The sequence below is a fragment of the Phaenicophaeus curvirostris genome, chromosome 6, assembly GCF_032191515.1.
Source record: "Phaenicophaeus curvirostris isolate KB17595 chromosome 6, BPBGC_Pcur_1.0, whole genome shotgun sequence".
Classification (NCBI taxonomy): Eukaryota; Metazoa; Chordata; class Aves; order Cuculiformes; family Cuculidae; genus Phaenicophaeus; species Phaenicophaeus curvirostris.
The window spans coordinates 37,061,971-37,085,244 of record NC_091397.1 but is presented as its reverse complement, the minus strand read 5'-3'; the positions used below and the strand labels follow the sequence as shown (position 1 = coordinate 37,085,244).

Below are 23,274 nucleotides of genomic sequence, written 5' to 3'. Positions count from 1 at the left end.
GCTGCACATTTTTTGTGATATGCATAAGCATCTCTTAAATGTACAATGTTGGGGGGTTTCTTGTGGAAATTACCATTTCTAGGGGGTTTGTGTATTTTTTGAATACTACTCATTGGTTTAGTGGCAAAAGAGTTAAACCTGTGCTCTCGTTAGCTCATTTCAGGATGAGATTTTTATCAAGACATGTTACTGGAGCACTCAGTGCTGGCTATGGTCTTACGCTGACTCTCAAGTCAATAAAGCAAGTTACAGGAAAATATGACTGTTTTCTTGTGCATCCCTTTAGTCTGAACATTCTTTACAACAGACCTAGCTGCCTTTTCTTTATTGCTGCTGTGAGTTCTAGAAGCTCTTGTTACTTGCAGTCAGAACTTTTGTCTTTAGTAGTGGAAAAAATAGAGAAATTTCTGTTCTTAAGCATGTCTTTGAAATAACAATCAAAGTTGGCACATGCAGTAGGAGGAGAAGCTGAGAGAAGTGGGCTTACTTTGTTGGGCGAACATGATGCTATGTGGTGATTAGCAGCTTGCAACTGCTTGAGAGCCAGACTCCTCATGCCTCTGCCAAGCAGTGCAGCAAGGGGCAGTAGCCTCACACTGCAGCTTAGGAGGTTCAGACCAGCCACTGCAAGAAGCTCTGGAAGAGTAGTGTTGCACTCTGACAACTTACAGCAAGGCTGTAGAACCTCCAACCTCAGGAGCTGATGAGACTTAGCTAGATAAAGCCACAGCTCACCTGGGCTGTTGGCAGCAGTTCTGCTTTGGAAGGGAGGCTGCACTAGGGGACTGCTAGAATACCTGTACAATCACTGTCTCTGTGATTCTGCATTTAGATGATTTAATACACTTATAGTGCTATGTAACTTGTAATAACGCAAAATATATATTGCCTGTGTATGCTCAAAGCCTAAAGTAGAGCAATCATTTCTCCCAATTAAAACTTAGTGCTTTTTTCCTCTCTCTCTAATAAATCCACTTTTCTGAAATTTACGCTCTGCAAAAATAAAACGTGGAGGCTGAGTCTGAAATTTATGCCACCTTCTCAGTTGCTTTTATAGAATCATCATCCTATTATGCATAATTAGATTCCAAAGTTATATTTTTAATTTATTTTAAATGGATACTTCAGATCAATTGGATACTTAACATCATTCTACTGTCACAGCAGTGACAAATATTTGCAGTTTACAATTTCAGTATGTCATTGCAGATGGTGAGTTTGCCATGAAAATGCAGTGTTGTTTCTGTAGAAACAACAATAGGAGGAAAAAGAAAGATCTCGTAAAGTAACATTTGTTTCTGCTGTGATTGTAGCAGACTTCCAGATCTCTTGTCCCTGGGCTGGGAGGAGAACAGGTGTTTTCAGACAAGCCATACATTGAGTATGGTATCTCAAATCTAAAATACTCTTTTAGGAAAAATGCTAACATGTTAATGTCTTCATTTGATTCCACCAATTTTGTGTCATAGTAATGTAGAAAACATGGAAATCTACAAACTAAGTTTGAAATATCAGATTTTCCCAAATAAGAAGGGAGGTGGTGGTGGTATTTTTTTTGTTTAGGCTTCAATACGTAAAATATGAATTGAAATTAATTTTTAGTAGCTGTAAATTAGTACACTTTAGTTATGGACTTTTACCTGAATTATTTTTGTTCTGATGTAATTGCAGTTTTTGCCAAAGAGACTGAAGGAATAAATATGTTTCTCCTAACTAGGGCATTCACACTGGTGTCACTGATTGTCTGAAATGCACTTGCATGAGGCTTTGTGTTTGTTATGCCACCAAGTGCTGTAGTCACCACCCTGTTGAAATAATGAAACATGTTCTGTTGATCAGTACTTTAATACTGGTATTGACATTTTAAAAACTTTTTTAAAAAAGTTCTGAAATTTTCTTTGCAAGCATTCATTTATTTTACAATTGAGGTAAAAACGAGTTTTCCGGACTGAATATTTTTTCTTTGTATTGATATACATTAATATTATGGAATTTATTTTTTTTTTAATCATTTCAGATTTTGTTCTTAAATGTTTTTTGGTATCTTTGAACAGAAGACGGTGATTCAGTGGATTCTCATTGCAAAAGCTGTATTGTGATCACTTTCCCTTTTCTCTTTCAGCTGGAAGAAAAGAGTGAAAAATCACATTCAGAAATATTTTCAAGGGTAAGAGTTTTTAATATAAAATTTATTGAAAGTCAGTGTTCTGCCATAAATTTGAGTATTAAAATAGTTCAAGAAGTTTAGAAGGTGTGTGGATTTATTAGAATGTATTTGGATCTTGGAAAGAAATATTTTTAGTCATACATTTATCTACAAAATTAATGCTTTGCATTTTTTATTCTTTAGTTTACTTTTAGCGAGTATTGATTTCCTATAGAATTTATTTCCCGTATGAGAAATATTTTGCAGGAAATGTTGAATTCTTTTAGAGGCTAGGACTATAAAAAAAATCACATGCTAGATTCCACTAGAAACTTTATTCAGAATCCTGGGTGGCAGAAATTATTATATTTAGAAATATTTTAAACTTCTACAGTTTTTCAGCACTAATAGCCTCATTATGAAATTATTCTGAACAGAAGACTCATAATTGTAACGTTATGCTAACAGATAAGTCACCAAAGAGAAACCAATATTTCATCAAGAGGAAACATAAGTGCTGGAAAATAATCAATGGAAACTATTGTCTATAAGCTACCATTAAGAAATGGTAAAAGCAAGAGAGAAAAATATTCTGTGACCGTGAAACAATTTATAAGGAGTAATGCCAAGTATATGAGAAATGACAGTATGATGCCTGGTAACAGCGTGTTTTCCTTTTTAAGCCATCATCTCGCAATTCAATAAGTGCAACTCCTTTGAGTGGCAGCTCTTCTAGGAGAGGAAGTGGAGACACGAGCAGTTTGGTGGATCCTGATGCCTCCCTCAGTGAATTGCGGGTAAACTACATCTTTGGAGAATTTGCAGCTAGTTTAAAATTGAATTTGTGGTTAGTAGGAATTTTTCTATGCTACGGAACTTCTCATTTTGTAGTAGTAAGAAAGTTAAGAGGATGTAATTTTTAATCACAAAATGTTTCTGATTTTATCCTTGATACTGTATTTGTGTTCATAAATAATTATGGCACAGTTTAGCTTATACTAAAACAAGACTTTATGTCAAATTTGAAACAATTTTGTTCAGATGGCTTGGATTCAAAATACAAACAAAATCTTGGTTTCCATCAAGTAGTTGTGAATCAATTATAATTTCTGTGAATTATTGCAGGCTTTGGCATTTGACAGAAATGCATACTTCTTATGCAATGGTTCATTCCTATGTCCTGCAGGATATCTATGATCTTAAGGACCAGATACACGATGTAGAAGGGAGATACATGCAGGGACTTAAGGAACTAAAGGTATCAGGGCTTCTCCCAAGCATGCATTCTGTACGGGTATTTCTGGGTAATGGAGATACCACTGGTTCCACTAACTGTATAAGGCTTTACTAACAAGTTTTTAAATTTCTTTAAAGCATGTATATAACTTTTAATGCATAGAGAACATCAACTCAGATTTCATATGTAAGTTATTAAGATATAATTTAAATGTACAAGAGGTAGTGTATGTTCATGATTTGATTTATATTAAAATAGTATTAAGCTTATATATTTTTAGCAGATGATTCCTGGTAAGATAATGGCAAGTTCAATTTGTATTCTGCAGTGTTTTGTTAGGAAATAAATGGATATTCAAAATACTTTCTGTCTATTGAGCGGGGAAGAAAGAAATGGGATATAGTTATGATAAACCTCAAGAAATTAAGAATTAGTTTTGCAAGTTTCAGCAAATTCTACATGTTATGAAGCAAAAGCCAAGTAATAATTTTGTAAGATGTGCTGAAACAAATCTGAACAGACATTGCTACAGGAGATTTATTTTATTTTAATCCTCTGCCATTATGAAAGATGCTTTTACATTTGCATTATATATGTTAGGTTGCTATTTTCAGTGTTAGGTTAATGAGATTTGTTTATATTTTGACTTGTTTAAAGAAGTATGTATGATTTTCTTTTGTAAATTTCCACACAATTAACAGTTTGCACTTTAAGTATGATTATTTCCCCCTCTTTTGTGTTGAAGGGAAACTGAGTACAGGAAATTACACGGCTTACGAATCATTCTCAGGATATTTGTTCTGTTCCTCTTTCCTGTTATGTAATTGTGAATGGCTCCATGCAAAAGCAGAGATCTGGAGATCTTTCTGTAGTTGTTTCATATCTGTATAGAGACTGAATTTAATGAATGCTGCTCATACTAGAGCATGTAACAGTGATGTATTTAACAGCCCCCTTGAACTTTCTTGATTAAACAGCTTATTAGATGGTATAGTAAAGAGGAAGTATGTAATCTGGGCTGTTCAATGTAGCAAAAATAAATTCCTCTTTAGAGGATTAAGTAACTTTGAGTCTGATAGCCATATGCTCAGATGAAATATGTATTACTTTAAATCATACTGCCATGTGAATATTAAAATGACTTCTAAGAGCAGTACATTACAAGGTGCTTACAGACATAGCGATGACTGAACTAAATTTGAACAAAACGTGAGATTGCTTCATATTTTCCAAATGGATCTAACTCTCACTTTTGTGTGTTTGCCAACATCTCATGACTACTGTTCTGAATCATTACTAATGCACTGTTATTTCTTCTAGTCATTATAGTTACTAATGTGCACAGGTGTGCAATAGACAGTAAGATCTTGATCTGTGCTTGTCTTAAATTGAATTGCATGTTATGCTACTGTTAGTTCCGGATAATATGTTCCTAAGTTAATTCACCTTCCATAGAGAGTTTTTCAGGAACCATTCTTTCTAACTAGGAAGATATTGTCTGGTTTTCAACTTCTGCCTTACCAGTTCTGTCTTGTGTCAGAGTTACTAGAATACCTACTTTTAAGTGTTTTTTTCAGTGGTTGTGTAAAAGTGATTGGTAATCACATTGCCTTCATATATCTGTGGTTGCCCATCTCTCATGCTGCTGAGAGTGTGGTTTTTACCTGGCTACAAATCTGCTGAATGTCAGTAGAATAAACTCTAATGTGGATAGTTCAGATTTAGTTAGGTCTTCAAATCTTTTCTTGCCTCAGTTTGATTTAGTTTCTTGAAAAATAACAGTATCCCATTGCATCAGCTAGAAAGGAACCATTTTTCTTTCCTCAGTTTTTCTTTTATGTAGTTAGTAGCACTCTTTTGGTGTCTGCTGGGTTTGATCATCCTGTTCTACCATGGGAGGCCAATTTGCATAGCACTTTGGCTTTACTGAATTACGGGTGCTATTTCTTCACAGCTTTAGGTTCTGTGCAGAGCCTTATTATCTATTTTCGTGCCAGCCTGTTTCCACTGCTTCGTGCTTAAGCATCCCACTGCCTCATTCCGAGTGTTTCAGAAATTCTTCCAAATCCATATTATTTCTCTCCTTACTGAAAAATTACTGAAACTACATGGAATTCTTGAATCACAGGTGACATATGCAATACTTTACTCAAAAAGAAGGAACATTTCCAAAGAACCTTAGTGATGTTCCAGTTTTTTTAACTGGTTGAAGACTCTTAGGAATAGCTTGGTTTCTTTCTCATAAGCAATCCTTGCTCTTTTATCTCAAAATCAGTTTATTTCTCTTCCATAACTGCAGTTTTTTTCCTTTAATAATTTCATGGTTAATGACTTTTTAATCCAATCTTCTAAGCCCCAATCTAGTCTCCTTTCTAGGGATGGAATCCTAGAGCACATGGCATGCAATAATAGACTGAGACAACTGGATTTGATAAGTCTCGGCAGAGGGGGCAGGGGTGGTAGCAGTACCATTGCTGCTTTCAGCCGCCTAATAGGAGGCTGTAGAGAAGACTGGGCAGGCTCCTTTCAGACATGCACAGTGACAGGGCAAGGTGCATTGTAAGGGCAGAAATTCCAACTGGACTTTAAGAAACAGACTTTTCACAAGAAAGGCAGTCATACACTGGAACAGGTTGTCCAGCCAGATTCTGTAGTCTGCATCCCTGGAGTTACTTAAAATGAACTGGAGATGAGCTGTGAGCAGTCTGATCTTGTTTGGCCCTGTTTAATTAAAAGATTGGACCAGATGGTATCCAGAGATCTCTGCCAACCTAAATTGCTACATAACTCGGCTCACCACACTCAGAAACAACCAAACTGGAATTTTTTCCTAGGTGTACTTTTCATTAATTTTTTTATCTCCCCATAAGAGGACTGTAGCATTCATTTTAATCCTAGTATTTTCCTTCTTTTTAATCTAAATTGAATTATTTGTTGGACGATTTACTGCCTCTGGCACTTTGTTTTACCAATCTTTACAAGATTTGTCGTGTTTACACTACCAGAAGAAATGTTTTCTGTGGTTTTAATCTAAAACTTAAGCATTGTTTGAATACACGTGTTCTTTTTTCTTTCATTTTCTTATGCCTGATTATGAATCATCTTTGCTCTTCACTGCTTTACAGAAGATACTGGTACCTTTCTTATCTTTTCACTACTTATACTGTCTTGTCTCTTCTTATCTGTAATCCATCAAGATATGTTTTAAGGTATTTTTTTCTGGTTTATCTATAATACTGTTTTTCTCCAGCACAATATTCCAGAGGTTAGTGAGATGGATATAACTACCTGTGACTATGATAAAATTATAAAAATTGAAATATGTACTTTAACGACAGTTTTCTCGAAATAGAGATGTATAACATGGAATAGTATTTTAGGGTTGGGATTTTTAGGTTTTCTTAGGAAACTTAAATTGCTACCACCCTCTCCTCTTGATACCTTAGTCCTTAGTTGTACTGTTCTGTTTTCTGGAAAATGCAAGCCTGGTGCCCTTCCTGTACTACTACTACTGCTGTTATAATGCAAACAAGTAAGCACGGAAGTTATGCTATCTATACTTTTGAAGAACAGATAACAAGAAGTACTATGGGATTTCTGGTAGGGCACAGATCTGCTTTGGGAATGGAATGGCTTAACAGTTCTTATTTCAGTCCTAAAATCAGGTCCCTGTGAAACTCAATTTTTGTATTTTTAAAAGCATGCATATTGAAATTATTCCGTGTTTAAGAGTGTCTGGACTGATAGTTGTTCTAGTATTTGAATAGTTGACATTTATTACAGTAGCAAGAAAAATAATAGGATAAAATAAATTTGGTAAACATGAGAGAATTGTGTAATAGGGAATACAGCAAGGCATACGTACACCTTTGGGCAGAGAATCACACGTGAGCTTTTACATGCGTTTTTATTTTTTAAATCTTATTGAGAAATAGAAGACAGAATGTCATTGTTACTTAAAGTGTGACTACCTTAAAACTTTGAGGTGTAGAGCACTAATTAAATATTGAACTATTTGAGTTCTCTGTCAGATTTATTGCCTCATTGTGAAGTGTTTCCTTGTGCATGTAGTGAATACAATAAAGCTGTGATATTACTACTTTATCCCTGTGAGTTAAGTTGTGACGGTAGTAGAGTAGAAAATGCAAGTGCAATATTATCTAGTAATTTTCATACTTTTGTAATGATAACTTATCATTTCTGTGTGACTTAACCTGAATAACAGAAATTGAACTGTGACTTTGCATTTCTAAAGATAATACACAAATAATTCAGAAACAGAAATAGTAGCATAGTTTTACTGTATTAACAAATAGTACTCTTCAGCACTATGGTAGTATCTTAACATTATAACAACGTACCAAAAATTTAGCCTAATATAAACTTTTCTACTGTTTATAGGATTCACTAGCTGAAGTTGAAGAGAAGTACAAGAAAGCTATGGTTTCCAATGCTCAACTAGACAATGAGAAAAACAACTTGGTTTACCAAGTGGATACTCTAAAGGATGTCATTGAGGAGAAAGAAGAACAGCTAGCAGAGTTCTATAGGGAGAATGAAGAGAAGTCAAAGGTACTGATTTTTTTAAGACTTTTTCTTCTAATTATAAAGATGGACTATAGAAGCCTGGACTGCTTAGTAGGAACAGTTGAAAACTTCTGGATTAGTACAAAAATACGTCTTATCTCCATGGCCAAAGAAATTTTGAGTATTGTTTTTGGTTTTTTTGTTAAAAAAACACAACCATTCTCTCACCCCAAAACAATCCATCCCCAAAACACATCCCACCCCAATGCAAATTAATTGCATTTAATTAATGCAGTATGCTAATGATAAAGCATGCCTTTGAATTGAATAGGAAATATTCAGTTCAACTTTCTTGGAAAGGGAAGACCTGTGTAGCAGATTTTTCTAGAAATATTTTGATAAATTCAGTATCTGAGCTGTTCTTCCTAATATTGTGCTTAAACCCTTATGGCATCTTTTCTCTTCACTCTAAATTTTATTAAATAAAATCTTCTGTATAGAAAGTATCTGGAGAACATACCTGAAACATAGTTCTTTGATTTTTTTAGCCACTTCTTAGGTAGAATTTCTTAAATTGTTATAGTACTTTCCAAGGTATGGTTATGTTAAGTGATATTACTAACTTTTTTAAACTCTATATTGAAAATGGGTGTCAAACTCAAAGAAAAATAAATCATTAATTTATTTAATATAGGAATTGGAAAGACAGAAACACACATGCAGTGTTCTGCAGCATAAGCTGGATGAACTTAAAGAGGGCCTTCGACAGAGAGATGAATTGATAGAGGTATGTTCTTATGAGAGTGTGTATTGTAGAACTTGTGCAAATATAGTGCAAGATTTGAATGGGAACAGCCTTCGTACACAAAATGAGCTTAAATATTTTATTTTTAAGAAAGAATTTATCTTGGTTTAGTGGGCAGAATTTAAAATACAATTTTTCCAAATTTTAAAGTTGAAAATGTCTCTGCAAGGTTTTCAGATGCATACAGCTCTTAATTCCTCTGAGAATCATTGTTCTCTCATGAATGTTCCTTGTATCTTTCCTTCCTTATGAGAGCAGAACTAACGTTTGTGTAGTCAAAATTGTTTTGCATAGCCAGAAGTTCTGATGCGTGGGTAATACCAAATATTATTCTTTCCTTTTTCCAAAAGTTTCCTTTTCAGTTGTTTCAGATTTATGTGAGCATCAGTTGTTGAAGTTTGCAGTAACGAGTGTTTATTTGCTTAACAATCAAGCAGAAATATAGCAACAGTGGTCAGTGTGTTATTGGGTCATAGCTGTGTTGATGGGTGTGTGGTGTTTTCTTTTCCCTTTTCCCGCTCTGCCTTTCCTCTCTCCCTCCTTTGATTTGTTTATAGAGGATATATGCCCTGAAATCCCAGAGCTATTATCAATTTTAATTTTAAATGATCCACAAAGATATATATGGTCAACAATATGTGGCTATTCATTTCCAATAGACTTTTGGGAGTCATAGTTCAATTAGTATTTTGTTTTCCCACTACGTTTGGTTTCAGTAAAAACTGTTCTCATGTGTATGGGCCACAGTTTCCACTACCTGATTTTCAAAAACTATATGATGCTGTATTTCATTGATCGATTTCTTTCCCCATTAAGTTATTGTGCTCTCCAGGCAGTAGTACAGTAACTTCAAAAGACTTCTGAAAAGTTCCAGATCTGTTATGGTTACTGAGAAAAAAATACGCTTTATGAACTGGAGTTGATACAACTTACTAGCAGAAGAAAAGGAGTAACATTAGCCTAAGAAGCAGCATTTTGCAGATTTATGCTGACAAACAAGATTTGGTGAATTCTGGTTGCAGCTCTGTCACTTTCTCTGGATTCTCTTTGACTTTGCTGTGAAGGGAAAAAACATGTTATGCTTTCTTCTGTGGTGAATGTTTGTTGTTTTGTTTTGGTTTGCTTTTTTTAAAAAAAATGTGTGTATCAAGAATATACAATAGATTTGTTTGGAGTGTTTGCTTTGGTAGATTGTAGCATTTGTTGAATCGGCACCAGATGCAGGCAGCCCCTTCAATGATGCAGACAACTTACCCCATATCTACTATTCATTTGAGTAACCTCTTCATCTGCTAACACTAACAGGTAACCTAGCTGAAGCCTTCTAGCTTTTTGCACAAAGACATTGTCTTCGATGTCCAGACATAAAATCAAGTTTGTTCTTTAGGAAGGCAAAAAATTAGTCCTAAAAACTCGTGTTATCTTCATACATAATTATATGAGCATAGCAAATAATTATGTTTATAGGGCAAACAGCAATATGCAGTGTTAGCTGAATAAAAAATAAGACCATGCTTGGTATGATATCAGAAAGCAGTGAGCAGCTGCGTTTCACTTCCTGGATGCTTGATTCAAGCTACTTTCTTGATACTTTCAGGAAGCTTTTCTATTTTATAAACTATTAATAAAATAACTTACTAACATAAGTGTTCGTCTCCAAACAGGACTTTTAAGATATCTGGAAATTACCACAGCATAATTATTTTCCTAAAAAAGGGACATTGTCCGCAGTCTGCAATGGGAACTCGTTAAAGAAAAGTAGCTCCAGTTACACTAAACTCTCCCATCAACATTTATTGATTGAACAAAATTAGTTACCATTGTCTTGTATGAATTCATAAGGGAAATATGACATTACACTTAGCACCTTTTTCCTTTGACTTCATGCTCATAAACTTTTTGGTTGACTTTTACTATTTAATTTCCTTTATCTTTTGAATGTTTTTTTTTCCATTTCTTTACTTCTCTTTTCTCTTTTATCCTTCCATCATTTTATTTACTACAGGAGAATCAACGCATGCAGCAGCATATAGACTCCATAACCAAAGAGGTGTTTGATCTCCAGGAGACAATTAATTGGAAAGATAAAAAAATAGGGGTATGAAACAAATATGGGGGGAAGGTGTTTTTCCATTTTAGAAGTAGATGGATGCCTCCCACCCCTTAAGGAATGCTGTATACTCCAAAGAAATGAAGGCCACTCCTAATTCAAATATTTAAAATGTTTTGCAGTCTTTTTTCTTTAGAAAATGAGCTCCACTTCATCTTTACTTACATAACGATGAATAATACTAATTAAATCTATACCATAATAAACTGTTATGCATGCAGTTTTATAATTCTTTACCTGTAATTAGGGCTTGAAAAAGTAATAATTTCCTTTTATTAATAAAAACAAAAATCTTCTGAGTCTACGTATAGATCCATAGTGGCGTAGCAATAATATAATTTTATACAGGTTTGAAATTATTTGTAAAGCTTTTAATCTCCTTAGAGGCAATTACAAGTTTGAAAACTTTAGCACTTTAAACATTGCTTGCCATTTGATTCATCATCTTATGTTGCATAACAATTAGTGGATTTTAAAATTATCTGCTTTCCACTAGCTGGGGTAAGAGAGACAAAATACCTGAAATAATGGAAAACTAGGGAGGTGTAGGAGCTAGGGGTCAAAATGTAGAGAAGCCTCAGTGAATATTTGTAGATCATGCCTGTGTTTAGCATACCTAGTGCTAAACACTGTGATCTTGAATTGACTTCTGCATCCATAGTTGCACATTCCTGTATTGCACTTCTGATCCTTCTAGGGCTAGTTAGCGTGGATGCAACATTGAGCCGAGATGTGTTTGTGATACCACAAACAAAATACCAAAGTTGCCTCCTACTGGTATTTAGAGTTAGAATTGGAACAGTGGTTGCATGGGACCTTTTGAGGAGCATCTGCAGGGCTCCTGCATATAAAGGAAGGTGATACTGAGTTGATACATGCTACCTACATTAGGTAGGTCAGAGTTTGTCAGCTTTGCTTCTGTGCAGCACAGAAATGGTAGATCTGTCTCAGTCAACCTGATCCTTGGTGATAACTACATGGTTCTGAACCTGGGCCATAAGTTGATTTCCCAGTGGTGAGAGGGAGTTAGCTGGATAGCCTTTAGAAAGAAATCGTCTGCCTTTTAGGAGTTCTAGGGTAACTACTCTTTAACAAAATGAATTTTTACAACAGATTTTGACATGTGCAGATTTCTTTGAAAATTGCTGTATTAATTGAGTTCAGGTCCCTTTGAAGGGTGAACTTTTAAACAGTGGTGCCCAGATAAAAAAAGCCCAGTTACACTGACTTTATTCAGTCCATATTCATTTCATGTTTCAGTCCTCCAGTCTGTATTGCAATCCTCTCTTCCATCATAAAATAACATCTCAACATTTAGAAGTTTTCTTCTGAACATTCTCCTGACAGGTTTTTTGATCTTTATATTCTTTCCTTACTTACTCTTCACCTTTTTGTACTGGACTGTCCCAATATGTGCAGTTTTCTGTGCAAGCACTTTTTTCTCTTTCAAATCCAGTTAGAGCTAGTACAGAGCAGATAATCTAATGTTCAGAAACCTAGCTACCAGCTAGACTGACAAGAAGGATTTTTTTTCCTTTAGCCAAAATTTTCCTGCCAGTTTCTGTGTTCTTGTAAACACCATAACTGGACTTTTTTTCCTAGTTTTTATTTCTTTACCATCTTGGATTTCAAATGTCATACTTCTTGAAATATAAAAATTCTGCTGTCTTTTCTTTTTCCTCTATGTTATTTAAAAACATGTACATATTTTTCATAGCTCGCTGTTTTTAAGCCTTTCTCCCCAGTACTGAGTAGTTTTGCCAATTTTCACTTCATTCTAGATTCAGAAGTCTTCTGAGAAGCTTCTCAAAGGAGTAGTTTATAACTGAATTTGTAACCTAGTTTTACAATATACAAAACTGATGCTGAGTTGGAGGTGGAAAGGGAGGCAAGCAGAGCAGATAGCATGAGTCTGGTTTACACCTGCCTTCTTAAATTTTCATGTTTCTACAAAGTGATTGAAATTTGCAGTTGTATTTGGTCTTAAATTAGATCAATCTGAGGACACTGAGCTCTTAACTTCCAGGTAATACTCCTGAAACATACAGCTCCAAATTGTATATTCATTGCCAATTTGAAATTAGCAACGGTGTGTCTGGGTTTGGTATAGATTTTGTGAAGTCTTTTGGAATGTTTAGAAAGTAGGACCCCAGGCAAACCCACTTTCTGCCAAATGACCAGAATTCAATAATACTGGTATGTTAAAATACGCCCACAGAGCTTAATTGTCCTGATTTCTGCACCCTGCCCAAGTAGAAGCATTGCAGGAGTAGGTTTATTATAAAATCCATGTCATATATCGTGATCCCCAAGTCTGTAAATACTTGCAGTTTTACTGAGTTTTTCAACATTGAATAATACTTACTAATTTCTTCATTGCTAGAGATAGGTGGCTGTATTAGTTTCAGTTCCTTCCCCATCAATATTCTCTAATTTCCAATGTTTGTGCAAAGCGGATGAGGATAGAAAGGATGTTTTTGGGAAGGTCAGCAGCATTACAGGGCGATGCCAAGTACAGGGGATCTGTCTGCAGGTGTGATTCTGGGTCTGTTTCCATTCTCTCAAGTGGGTGAGCTTATTTTCCCCCTTGGTTGCTTCCAATGTTCTTCAGAAATGGCAAAGTTGTATATAACTAAGTGGAGCATAAAATGATGTGATGATTAAGGTTCTTCACGCTGTTTATAATGTAGTTAGAGATCTAATATATGTGAGGAAATAAAATGCCATCTTATGAATTCTTAAACTGTGATGTGACAGCTAATTCTTTCACACAGTTGAATTACTTGTATTTTAAATGTTACATGCTAATAAATTATGTGCAACGGTACACCTTAAATTTTTCTGTTGAAATTAAAAATAATACATTAAAACATTGTTGTATACTACAGCATCTAGATAATTATTAAAATTCAGAATATTGCCATTGTTATGTGGGGCAGTTGCAATACAAAGATATACACCTTCATTTCTTTCTTGGTATGAGTCCATTCCTAAATATTCATGCATGGCATAGGTTTTGTTGGATAGTTTTCTTGCCAAAATGTGTGTACACTTTTGCAGTTGCGGTATGATTGGGATTATTTGTGATGCATGCAGTATTGAATTTGAATGGAATACTGGGATGCTGCCCAGTCAAGTGAAAGTGTCTGATTAACTGCCAGGTAACCCCGCTCCAGCAAACCCATCTATGTCCATTTTGCACTTTTAGCTGCAGTCCTTAGTGCTGCTAGTGTTTGCTGCTTTTTTATGTCTCTAAAAAGGATTGCTTTGGATTTAGTAGATGATAGTTGTAATACTTAAGCAAATAGGAAATAAGCTAGTATTTGTAAGGCTTGTATGTCCAAAGTCTTTCATGAAGTAAGAGTTTTACTTCTGTACCCTATAAAAAATATTAGTTCTCTGGATGTAATTTTTTAGGATCTTTGCCAAATGAGTTCCAGCAAATTTTATTTCTGGCTACAGAGTGCCTGTATTAAGAAGAGTCACTTAGTCTTTTGGTATTCAACTTAGTTGGCCAAAATACCAAAAATCATTCTCATTTGATAGTGGAGGTAATGGAAATTCTAGAAATCACAGTTTAACTTGTAAGTTGTGTGTGGGCATTTAAGTTCATAGCTTAAAAAATTTTTGTTGGAAATATGGGATAAGAGAGATGGGGTTGTTAAAATTCAAATTCTGCCACATTCTTAGCCCACAACATGGCAGAGGGTTTCAATTATCTTAAACTGAATGAAGACATGAAAAGCTGGTGTAGTGATTGATGGGAACAGTTGGACTCGATGATCCAGTGGGTCCTTTCCAACTTAGTGATTATATGATTCTATGAAATAGAATCCAGTAAATAAAAATCTATTGTAGAATCTACTAAGACTTGCCCAAGAAAAAATTGTCATGGAAAGCACGCAGCATGAGGCTAGATATGTGGTTTGTCAAAGGCAGTTATCAGAGATGTATGTTTATGTGTTAAATACCTCTTTTGCTTTCTTTACTTTTATTGAGCTCTTTTTATTTACTTGTAGAAAATCTCTGCTATCTGTCACGTGCTCTTTCTCTGTACTGTTCTTTTTCTTGCTATCTGCCTGAACCCAGGCCCTAGAAAGACAGAAAGATTACTTTGACTGCATTAAGAATGAGCGAGATGAGCTCAGAGAGGAATTGGCTGACCTGAAGGAAACATTGAAGAGAGGAGAGGTATGTTGGTAGTAGTTAATTTATGGTAACAGATGTGTAGGAATGTGGCATGAAATCAAGGTCAATGAAAAATAGGAAGAATGGTTACTACTCTTGTGGAGTCTCAAAACCTGTTTTTAGGGTAGGATAAATGGTGCCTTTCATTGTGACTTTTGATCAACTTGAAAAGCTTTTAAAAGACTTTTCTGTCCAATTGTATTTTAGCACTGCTCTTGTATGAGTAGGTTTTTTCTTTTGTATTTTTAGAAACATGGATTAGTAATAATTCCAGATGGCACACCAAATGGTGATGTAAATCACGAATCAGTGGTTGGTGCAATAACAGTTGTATCACAGGAAGCTGCTCAAGTCTTGGAATCTGCAGGAGAAGGACCGCTAGGTAAAAATATCCTGACATATTTATAGTGTGTTTGAAGTCTTTGTTTCCTTTCTGTTCAGTGGGTTGTGAAACATGGCCACAAAATGATACATGTGATGCTTCTGGAATACATGCTTATACAACTTTCAAGATTATTATTTTTTAAGCTGAGCAAGACCACAGATGTATCTTTTGAGTAAAAAAATTATAGTGTGTGCTTGGATGTTTGCAACTGTTGAAATCTCTTGTTCCAGTTTGTTTTTTTACTATCAGAAAATATCTTGCCTAAAAGTATAGTCTTTTGGATTAGTATGTTTTCCATTTTGTCATTAAAAAAATGTTTAAAGTATGTTTAAAAAAATGTTTAAAGGAAGGAACTTCTGTTACAGAAAGCAGTGCAATGTATATTCTTTCCCCTTCCTTAAATTACTAATGCCTTTATTAGTGCAGAGCAAGTCCAGTCTTTCATCACATTCATTAGGAAAAAATATTTTAAAACCATGCAAAAAATTGCACGGACAACAGAAAGATAGAGATTTTGGGGGTCATTATTTTAACTTGCTTTTATCCTTAGGTTGAACAAGTTATTATATGTGTAATTAATCCCCTGTAAAACGCTTAGTTAACATGCAAAGAAACAGCTCGATAGATTTGCATTACTTTTGTATGTAACATATAATAGGATTTTTTTTTTGAAAGAGATTAGACTTGTTACATACTTCTGTGGCTCCATTATAGTGAAATGCCAATGTCTTTATTCTTTGTTACTGTCAGAGTTACAATTTCCAAGGGAGCTGCTCTAATCTTAGCAGGGTGTTGCCTGACAGACTGTTCTGTAGCCCTTGTTGATCTTCTGACTGATCAGACATCCTGAAACATTCCTGTGGGTGATTTCCCAAGTACGTTTTTTGCAGTTCAATAACACTTTCTAAAATCTTTTCAAACAAAGGGTAATCTTAGTGCCATCCCTGAATAGGCAGCAATTTTTAAGAATAAAGACAGGGAAAACAGTGTATGATCAGAAGAAAATTTTGTTGGAAATGTCTGTTCTTAGATATTGGGACAAACCTTTCTTTTATTATTAACAAAAAAAAAATCCTCAGTTGTTAATTTACTTGGAAGAATACGGAACTTGTTTCCATACTAGGTCTTGTTTCTTGAATTAAATATTTTTTTCCTCTTTTTCTGCTATTAACTGAAGACTGGTGTCCTGTTATTAAAGAGATATCAGAGTTTTGTCCACCTACTGCTGTTAGCTTTAAGTTTGAAGAATGTTATATTTGAAAATGAACAAAAAGTTAGGAAAAGTATATTCTTAGTTACAGATTTCTGTTCTTTTTGTTTGGGTTCTTTGTTTTCAGATGTCCGGCTACGAGAACTGGCTAGAGAAAAGGAGGAACTATTGTCCCAGGTAAAATAAGCTATTATTTTCAAACCTTTGTCTATCCTTTTGCAGGCTATTAATATATTAGCAGTAAATAAATATTAGGCGCCTTTGGTTCTTACTCAAATACTTAAGAAAAATATATACTTAGGCATAATAAAATAGTTTCTTACCTAGCTTGGTACCAGGATTTATCAGCTCCTTTCACTAGTGTCCTTATCCGTGTGACTTTCATCTTGATTGTAAAGAACTCTTACGTCACTAATTGGTTAGCTGAAATCTAGCTTGCTGCTGACTCTACTGTTAGTGTACATACTTACACTTCTTTTATTTTTTCTTAAGCAGAAATATTGAAGTCAGTAAAATTATGTTCTCATAAGCCCAAGTGGTACTTTGTTCCAAATTGCAATGTGACACTACTTCTTTCATCATTTCAGTCATGCAAATAGGAAGCTAGTAATATCAGAGTAGTTGTATCTTAATACAGTTCAATATTGAGAAGTGAGGTCTGAAGAAAACGTATAGCCATCGAACAATTGTTATGAATACCATAGTATTTGTGCTTCTAGTAGAACATGCTGCAAATTTAAAGTGATGTTGTCAACATTTGTTTTTGCTGGGAATGTACCTTAATTTTAGTATAGATACACTTGGTTTAGAATGCCAATAATATTGAATCAATACTATTAAATATAAGCTTATAAATAGAATAGTAACATGTCTATGCATATTTGTCACCATAAAATTGTACAAATCGCTGTTAAAAATATTTAATTTTTGTCGTGAATGGGAGTTTGCAAAGTATAACTTCCGTACTGCTATTCTCAAGGGCAATATTTTGATGAGGCAATCAAAAAAGTAGCTCCTACTCTGTTCGTAAGCTCCAGGCCCAGAGGACATAGCTGAGGAATCGTGTTCTCTGACTACTGGAAAAAGCCCAAGACAGCTGCTGTAGCATAAAATGGAACCATCTAATGTCCACAACGGACTTTCCTAGGACTGTTGCTTCCAGGTGGAGTATAGGAGAGGAACTAAAAAAAGCTGTAGGTTAATCTTTCTGTAAACCCACCAGAATTTTGTTAATTATCTTCATATGTGTTCAGAGTGTAAAGAATGCACTACAGAAGAAATGCAAAACTAGAGTTTAATGCTGCCTCCTTCTCTGTAAAGGCAGCTCTATTAGTCACTGGGTGCCCCTGCATTGTGCAGAGACCCTTGCAGCACTGACCAAACTGGAGAGTTTGGGTTGAGAATTGACATACAGAGGTCACTCGCGCAGCTATGGGGATGGAGGACTGCAGCCACAGGCCTCAGGGATTGGCTTCCCTGCCTCTTCTGCATTGCTCTGCTACTCCTGCTTACAGAACCATCTCAATCAGTGGCATTTCAGGACTGGTGTGCCAATATTTTCCCATTGAACTTTTAGATACACAACTACTGAACTTCTGAGAGTCTCTTTTTCACGAAGGAGCGCTTCTTTTTCAGGTTAGAAAACTGAAGATGCAGTTGGAAGAAGAACGACAGAAATATTCTAAAAGTGATGGCATGAATACAGATATCATAGGTTTAGAAAATGGTTCTGACTTGCAGCTAATTGAAATGCAAAGTAGGTATATGGTTACTGTTCAAAGGTATTCTTACTGGGGAGGGGAAACAAACTTTTCCGAGTCCTTTTTCTATATTGTTGTGCATTAGTAGTATTGTGAATGAATGTATTGTTGAGTAGATAGGGGTTTTTTTGTTGGTGTGTCTTCTTGAGGGAAGTTTCTCACTGCAAAATAGCTTAAAAATCTGCCTCTTTCAGTGTTGAATAACAACATTCTGGGAGTTATTTTTTGAGATGATGATCTTGCCTAGAATGGGTGCCACTACTTGAACAACTTCAGTTTTTATATGACAGAATTTCAGCTGAGATTTTGGGAATATTCACTAATATTCAGTACTTCTTCATAGAAGCACAGCATTAAGCTACTTTCCATTTCATGCAAGGTATTTCTTCAGCTGATAACTTTTCTTGTTTAAGAAAAAAAATTGCCACAAGCACTTAATTTGCTTGTGGCAATGAACATGTTTGTTTTTATACTCTCAGAGATTTCTGAAAGAACATTTACCTCTATAGTCCTGTAGACAGACTCACAGTAAAAAAGTCTTTTAAATGAATTTCAATTAAAAGGGAAACTGCCAGTTTATAGAGTTGCTTTGAGTAATTTATTCGTGTAAATTTTTGTCTAGGGGATGCCAACAGACAAATTAGTGAATACAAATTTAAGCTTTCAAAAGCTGAGCAAGATAAAGCTACCATGGAACAAAATGTAAGTGTGTCTTTGTATTTATTGTTATCATTACACTTGCTCTTCATACTTTTAAAATAGTCTTTTAAGCAAAAACTATGAAAACGTATTTCATCATTTTATATACTGTTTGTCCTTTAGTTTGCACAGAGTGGCACTAAGTTTGTATTTTTCATATTTCCTGCAATTCAATACCTGTGCATAGTCTAACCATACGAGAAAATAAGCTGGAATTAATTTACTCAGATGTGAATGTATACCAGATTATAAACAGGAACTGAAGCTACTAGTGCAAGAAAATCAGTTTAGTTGAATTACGTGTAAGAAAGTTGTAAAGATTGTAGAAGGTACCTAATTTACTCTCTGAAATACAAGAGTTTGTTTTTATAGATATACACCTATATATCTCGCACTGATTTACTCACATTTTATAAGTCAGTAACATGGTATTATAGTTCAGTATCTCCATAGATCACCTAAAATCAAACAAAGGATTAGTGTTTGAATCACGGATGCATTGTTCTCTCTTGCATAGCAATAGGCTTCTAGCCCATCCTGTGGTTTGGGGGTAGCAGGGAGCTATAAATATAGCAATTCAGTGAGCAGGTTGTAACCAGATTTGTCTCAAGCTTCCTCTGTAGTGCTGAACTCTGTGCTTGAGCTCAAGACCTCTTGCATCATGTCCCGGTAACAGTTACAGTCTCCTTTTTACTTTGCACATTTTCATATAGTCTCTGCTTTTCAACTTTACAGCTTTTGTTTTTAATCCGATGTGTTCCCCAACTCTTAATTTTTTTTTCCAACTCTTCTTTCTGCTTAGTTCTTTAACATCTGTATCTTTTCACCTGTGGCTTTCTCTGCTGTTTCTTGTGACCCTCACCAGAGAGGGACAGGCAGTGAAGGGTATTCCAAGTTTCTGCCCATAACTTGTTTTACTGTTTTCCTAGTTCTTTTAAACACTCTCTTTGCAATTATAGCTGCTGCTAACACAGTTAAGCTTCTTTACAGAGGGACGTACTATGGATAATTCACAGGATGCCGTGTGTTGGGGTGGCTTTTCAGAAAGAAAATAAGAGCTGGTGACAGGTGAGCTTGCAGTGGAACACCTAAGTAATCATTCCTTTTGTCTTGTTTGGGTTTGCAGATTGGAAGACTTGAGGGGCAGGTTGCAAGGTATAAAAATGCAGCAGAAAATGCAGAAAAAATAGAAGATGAACTCAAAGCTGAAAAGAGGAAGCTTCAGCGAGAGGTAATTGATTTGATTTTCTTTTTAGCTGTATGCTTCTTTCAGTCTCGAACTGCTCTGTCTTTTTGCCTCTAAGCACTGGTTTTCTTGTAATCTTTGATTACAGATTCTAAGTGTTTTTTGAGGAGACCTCAGAGTCTCAGTGTTGGATTGAGAAGACAACTGTAGCACATAAAAGTTATACTTTTTACAGTAATGAGTTTAATTAGTAATACTAATTACAATTCAATGCAGTACTTCTTGAAAAGGAATCTAAAGTATGTTTTCTTCTAAATGTGATAACTTTTACTTTCTTTAACTAATCCTTCCATAAAAATTACTGGAGAGCCAAATGCTTCCTGTGTCAAGTGCCAGCCCGGGAAGATTCCAGCACGAACCTCACAGGGAGCTGGCAAGAAGCTGTATTTAACCAAGTTGTTGGTCATGCTTGCTTAAGGGCTGTTGGGTGACTACTCTGAGGCCTGCTACCCATGGGAATATATATATCTCCATCAGGAAGTAACAATGGTGAAGAGGATTTTACCTTTAAGTAGCATATAATAGGAAGTTGCAGGCTCCTAGTTCTTTTGGAATGAGTGCATTTTTCAATAATTTCCCTAATTTTTTAACAGTTGAGTTCTTGTTCATCTGACTGCAATAATGAAAGTGTTGTCTTATCTGATGTGGCAGTCTTATAAGGTATATAATACTTGTATTTGTAATTTAATTTCCTTTGTCGAAGCTTAAGAACAGCATAAAGTGCAAGTTAACTTAGTGGTCATAACTTTTGCTTTTCTTTTATAGTTAAGAACAGCACTGGATAAGATAGAAGAGATGGAGATGACCAATAGCCACTTAATGAAAAGACTGGAGAAGATGAAGGCAAACAGGACTGCACTTTTATCTCAACAGTGAAATAGAAATTGGAAATACAGTGCACTGCTCCTTGAATAACTAGCCCCTAGCTTGTTTTTAAATACAGACTTTCGTTGGCACAAACTCTTTGAACACTGAGCTGTTCATTGGTGTTTTAGTTTCATAATTAAATGGCATACTTCTTTTTGTAACTTATGAGAGAATGAAATGTAGTTTGAATTCTCATGGGAATGACAGCAATTTTTAAGTAGTGTTTGATTCTAGAGTCAGAGCTGGAGCATGATGCTCTGTGTTCGACTTAGCGATAAAAAATGGAATCAAGTTTACTCACGATCTCTTTTGGCTGCTTTAATCATGCTTGATGCTTGGAGACAACTGCATGACTTCAAGAAGACACTGTATTACTGTATTATAAATTAACATATATTTGCTCAAGACATCACACTGCACAAGTGCCTTTTATATGGTGCAATTTAGACTTCATTGTTGAAATAACCTTTGAAATCAGATAACATTTTATTTTAAGATACATTTGGGGTATTCACTAAACTTTATACATTTTGCAAATACATTTTTGTAAAATATTTAAATTTATAAGAATAAAATAGGAACTGTATATAAAAACTTGCTTTTTTGCATGGGCACATCTGAGTTCTAGGTAATTTGTCAAATAGTAGCCCCTGAAACTCTTAGTACTAAGAGTGCAGATTTAAAAACTTTTGTTGTACACTATCAGATTTTGTCATCTGCTGCATAAGTGTGATTTGAAATTTTAGGGTGGGAGGAAGGTGTGGGAAATGTGGCTTAGGAGTTAATTAAATGGACACTTTACTGACCAAATCCAGATCTTCTGTGTTTTCTTCTAAATACTTAGATACCAACAAGGCAGAGCAAAATCTTTCCAGAGTACTAAATTCTGATCTCCATATTCTGAAAGTATCATTTTGGCTTTGAAATAGTGAGTTTGAATGCTTTTTCTTCTCAGTTCTTAGCTTGGTCCGCTACCTTTTGACAGTACTCCCATGGATGGTGGAGGTAGGCAGTACAAAGAAAGTGTTTTCTGGAATGGTGCGGGGCTTGTCTGTAGCCTACTCTGTGGACACAGAGTGCTGTTAAGATCCAGGAGGAGTAAGTCTTTGGACTCATATCAGATGCTTTCCTGTTGCAAACTGCTACCTTCCAGGAGTATTTCTCAATGCAAGGCAGGGCTCGGGACCTTTGCAAGCCAGAGGGTTAGTGCTTCTTCTTATACCAGAGCTGCTTTCCAAAGGAACAGACATCTTTACAGTGCAAAACTGAAGTTTTTGTCTTTTTCTGTTTGGATGCTAGATGTCTTCTGGACTTGGAAAATAGATGCCTTCCTTCCCTCTTGACGAACCCCTTAAGTAGCAGATCTCCCTAGGCCTCCTTATTAAATAAGAGACAATTGTAGTTTGGTGGCCGCATAGATCATTATCTGTGCTTGTTTACTCTTTGTGTTCCTTTGTGCGCCTGTTCAGAAGAAACTCTCAGGGTCTTTATTAGTTGTTCTTAATGGTGTGTATTCTGAAGGTAAAGGAGGGATACTTTGGGAGGGTTGAGAGTATTCACATACAGAGAATTCTACTAAAACCTTGTTTGGCACATAGTGGGGAGCACATCTTCTGGTTCACTTCTAACCCATCTGTTGAAGCTGAATATTTTATGGCATAGGGACAACTGTGATTTCAGTATTACACTGTGACAGATAAGGAGTTAGCAGCCTAGAATTACCAGTCTACTGCAAAACTTCTGGAGCACAGGTAAAACACCAGTAGGTCTTTCTAAGGGCAAAGACTTTTGGTACGTTTTTGAAAAAAAAAGTGTTTATTACAGAAGTCTCTTAATGTAGCCATTTTAGGTGTAGAGCTTCCCCATTTCTTGTTACCACAAAGTCAACACAAATTCAACAAAAAAAACTAGAATATGACATTGCCAACGTTTAGACTAATTAAATAGTACTGGATTATGTGATCCAGTATGACTCTTAAGGCAATTGAAAGAGCTAAAACGCAACAGCCCTAGGAAGAATTAATTGTAAATCTTTCACCTTTTTCCAAGACAGTCGTTACTGGAAGTAAGAATAATATTTCACTAGACTCTTGT

General features: G+C 35.3%; 1 protein-coding gene across 10 annotated transcripts in view; it reads left to right on the top strand.

Moving 5' to 3' along the window:
* The window catches only part of LRRFIP2 (LRR binding FLII interacting protein 2), a 59,183-nt gene extending 37,193 nt beyond the window's left edge, over positions 1-21,990 (top strand). For 3 of the 10 annotated variants that reach the window (XM_069859797.1, XM_069859796.1, XM_069859801.1), the window contains 13 exons: positions 2,123-2,167; positions 2,830-2,943; positions 3,333-3,404; positions 7,785-7,955; positions 8,605-8,697; positions 10,721-10,813; positions 14,915-15,016; positions 15,263-15,395; positions 16,736-16,785; positions 18,244-18,364; positions 18,991-19,070; positions 20,194-20,298; positions 21,079-21,990. In XM_069859797.1, coding sequence (XP_069715898.1) covers positions 2,123-2,167; positions 2,830-2,943; positions 3,333-3,404; positions 7,785-7,955; positions 8,605-8,697; positions 10,721-10,813; positions 14,915-15,016; positions 15,263-15,395; positions 16,736-16,785; positions 18,244-18,364; positions 18,991-19,070; positions 20,194-20,298; positions 21,079-21,189 — 1,290 coding nt within the window. In that variant the 3' untranslated portion in view covers positions 21,190-21,990. The remainder of the gene's footprint in view (positions 1-2,122; positions 2,168-2,829; positions 2,944-3,332; positions 3,405-7,784; positions 7,956-8,604; positions 8,698-10,720; positions 10,814-14,914; positions 15,017-15,262; positions 15,396-16,735; positions 16,786-18,243; positions 18,365-18,990; positions 19,071-20,193; positions 20,299-21,078) is intronic. The other 7 variants (XM_069859805.1, XM_069859798.1, XM_069859802.1 and 4 more) reach the window with 3 other exon arrangements.
* The last annotated feature ends 1,284 nt before the right edge of the window (positions 21,991-23,274 follow it).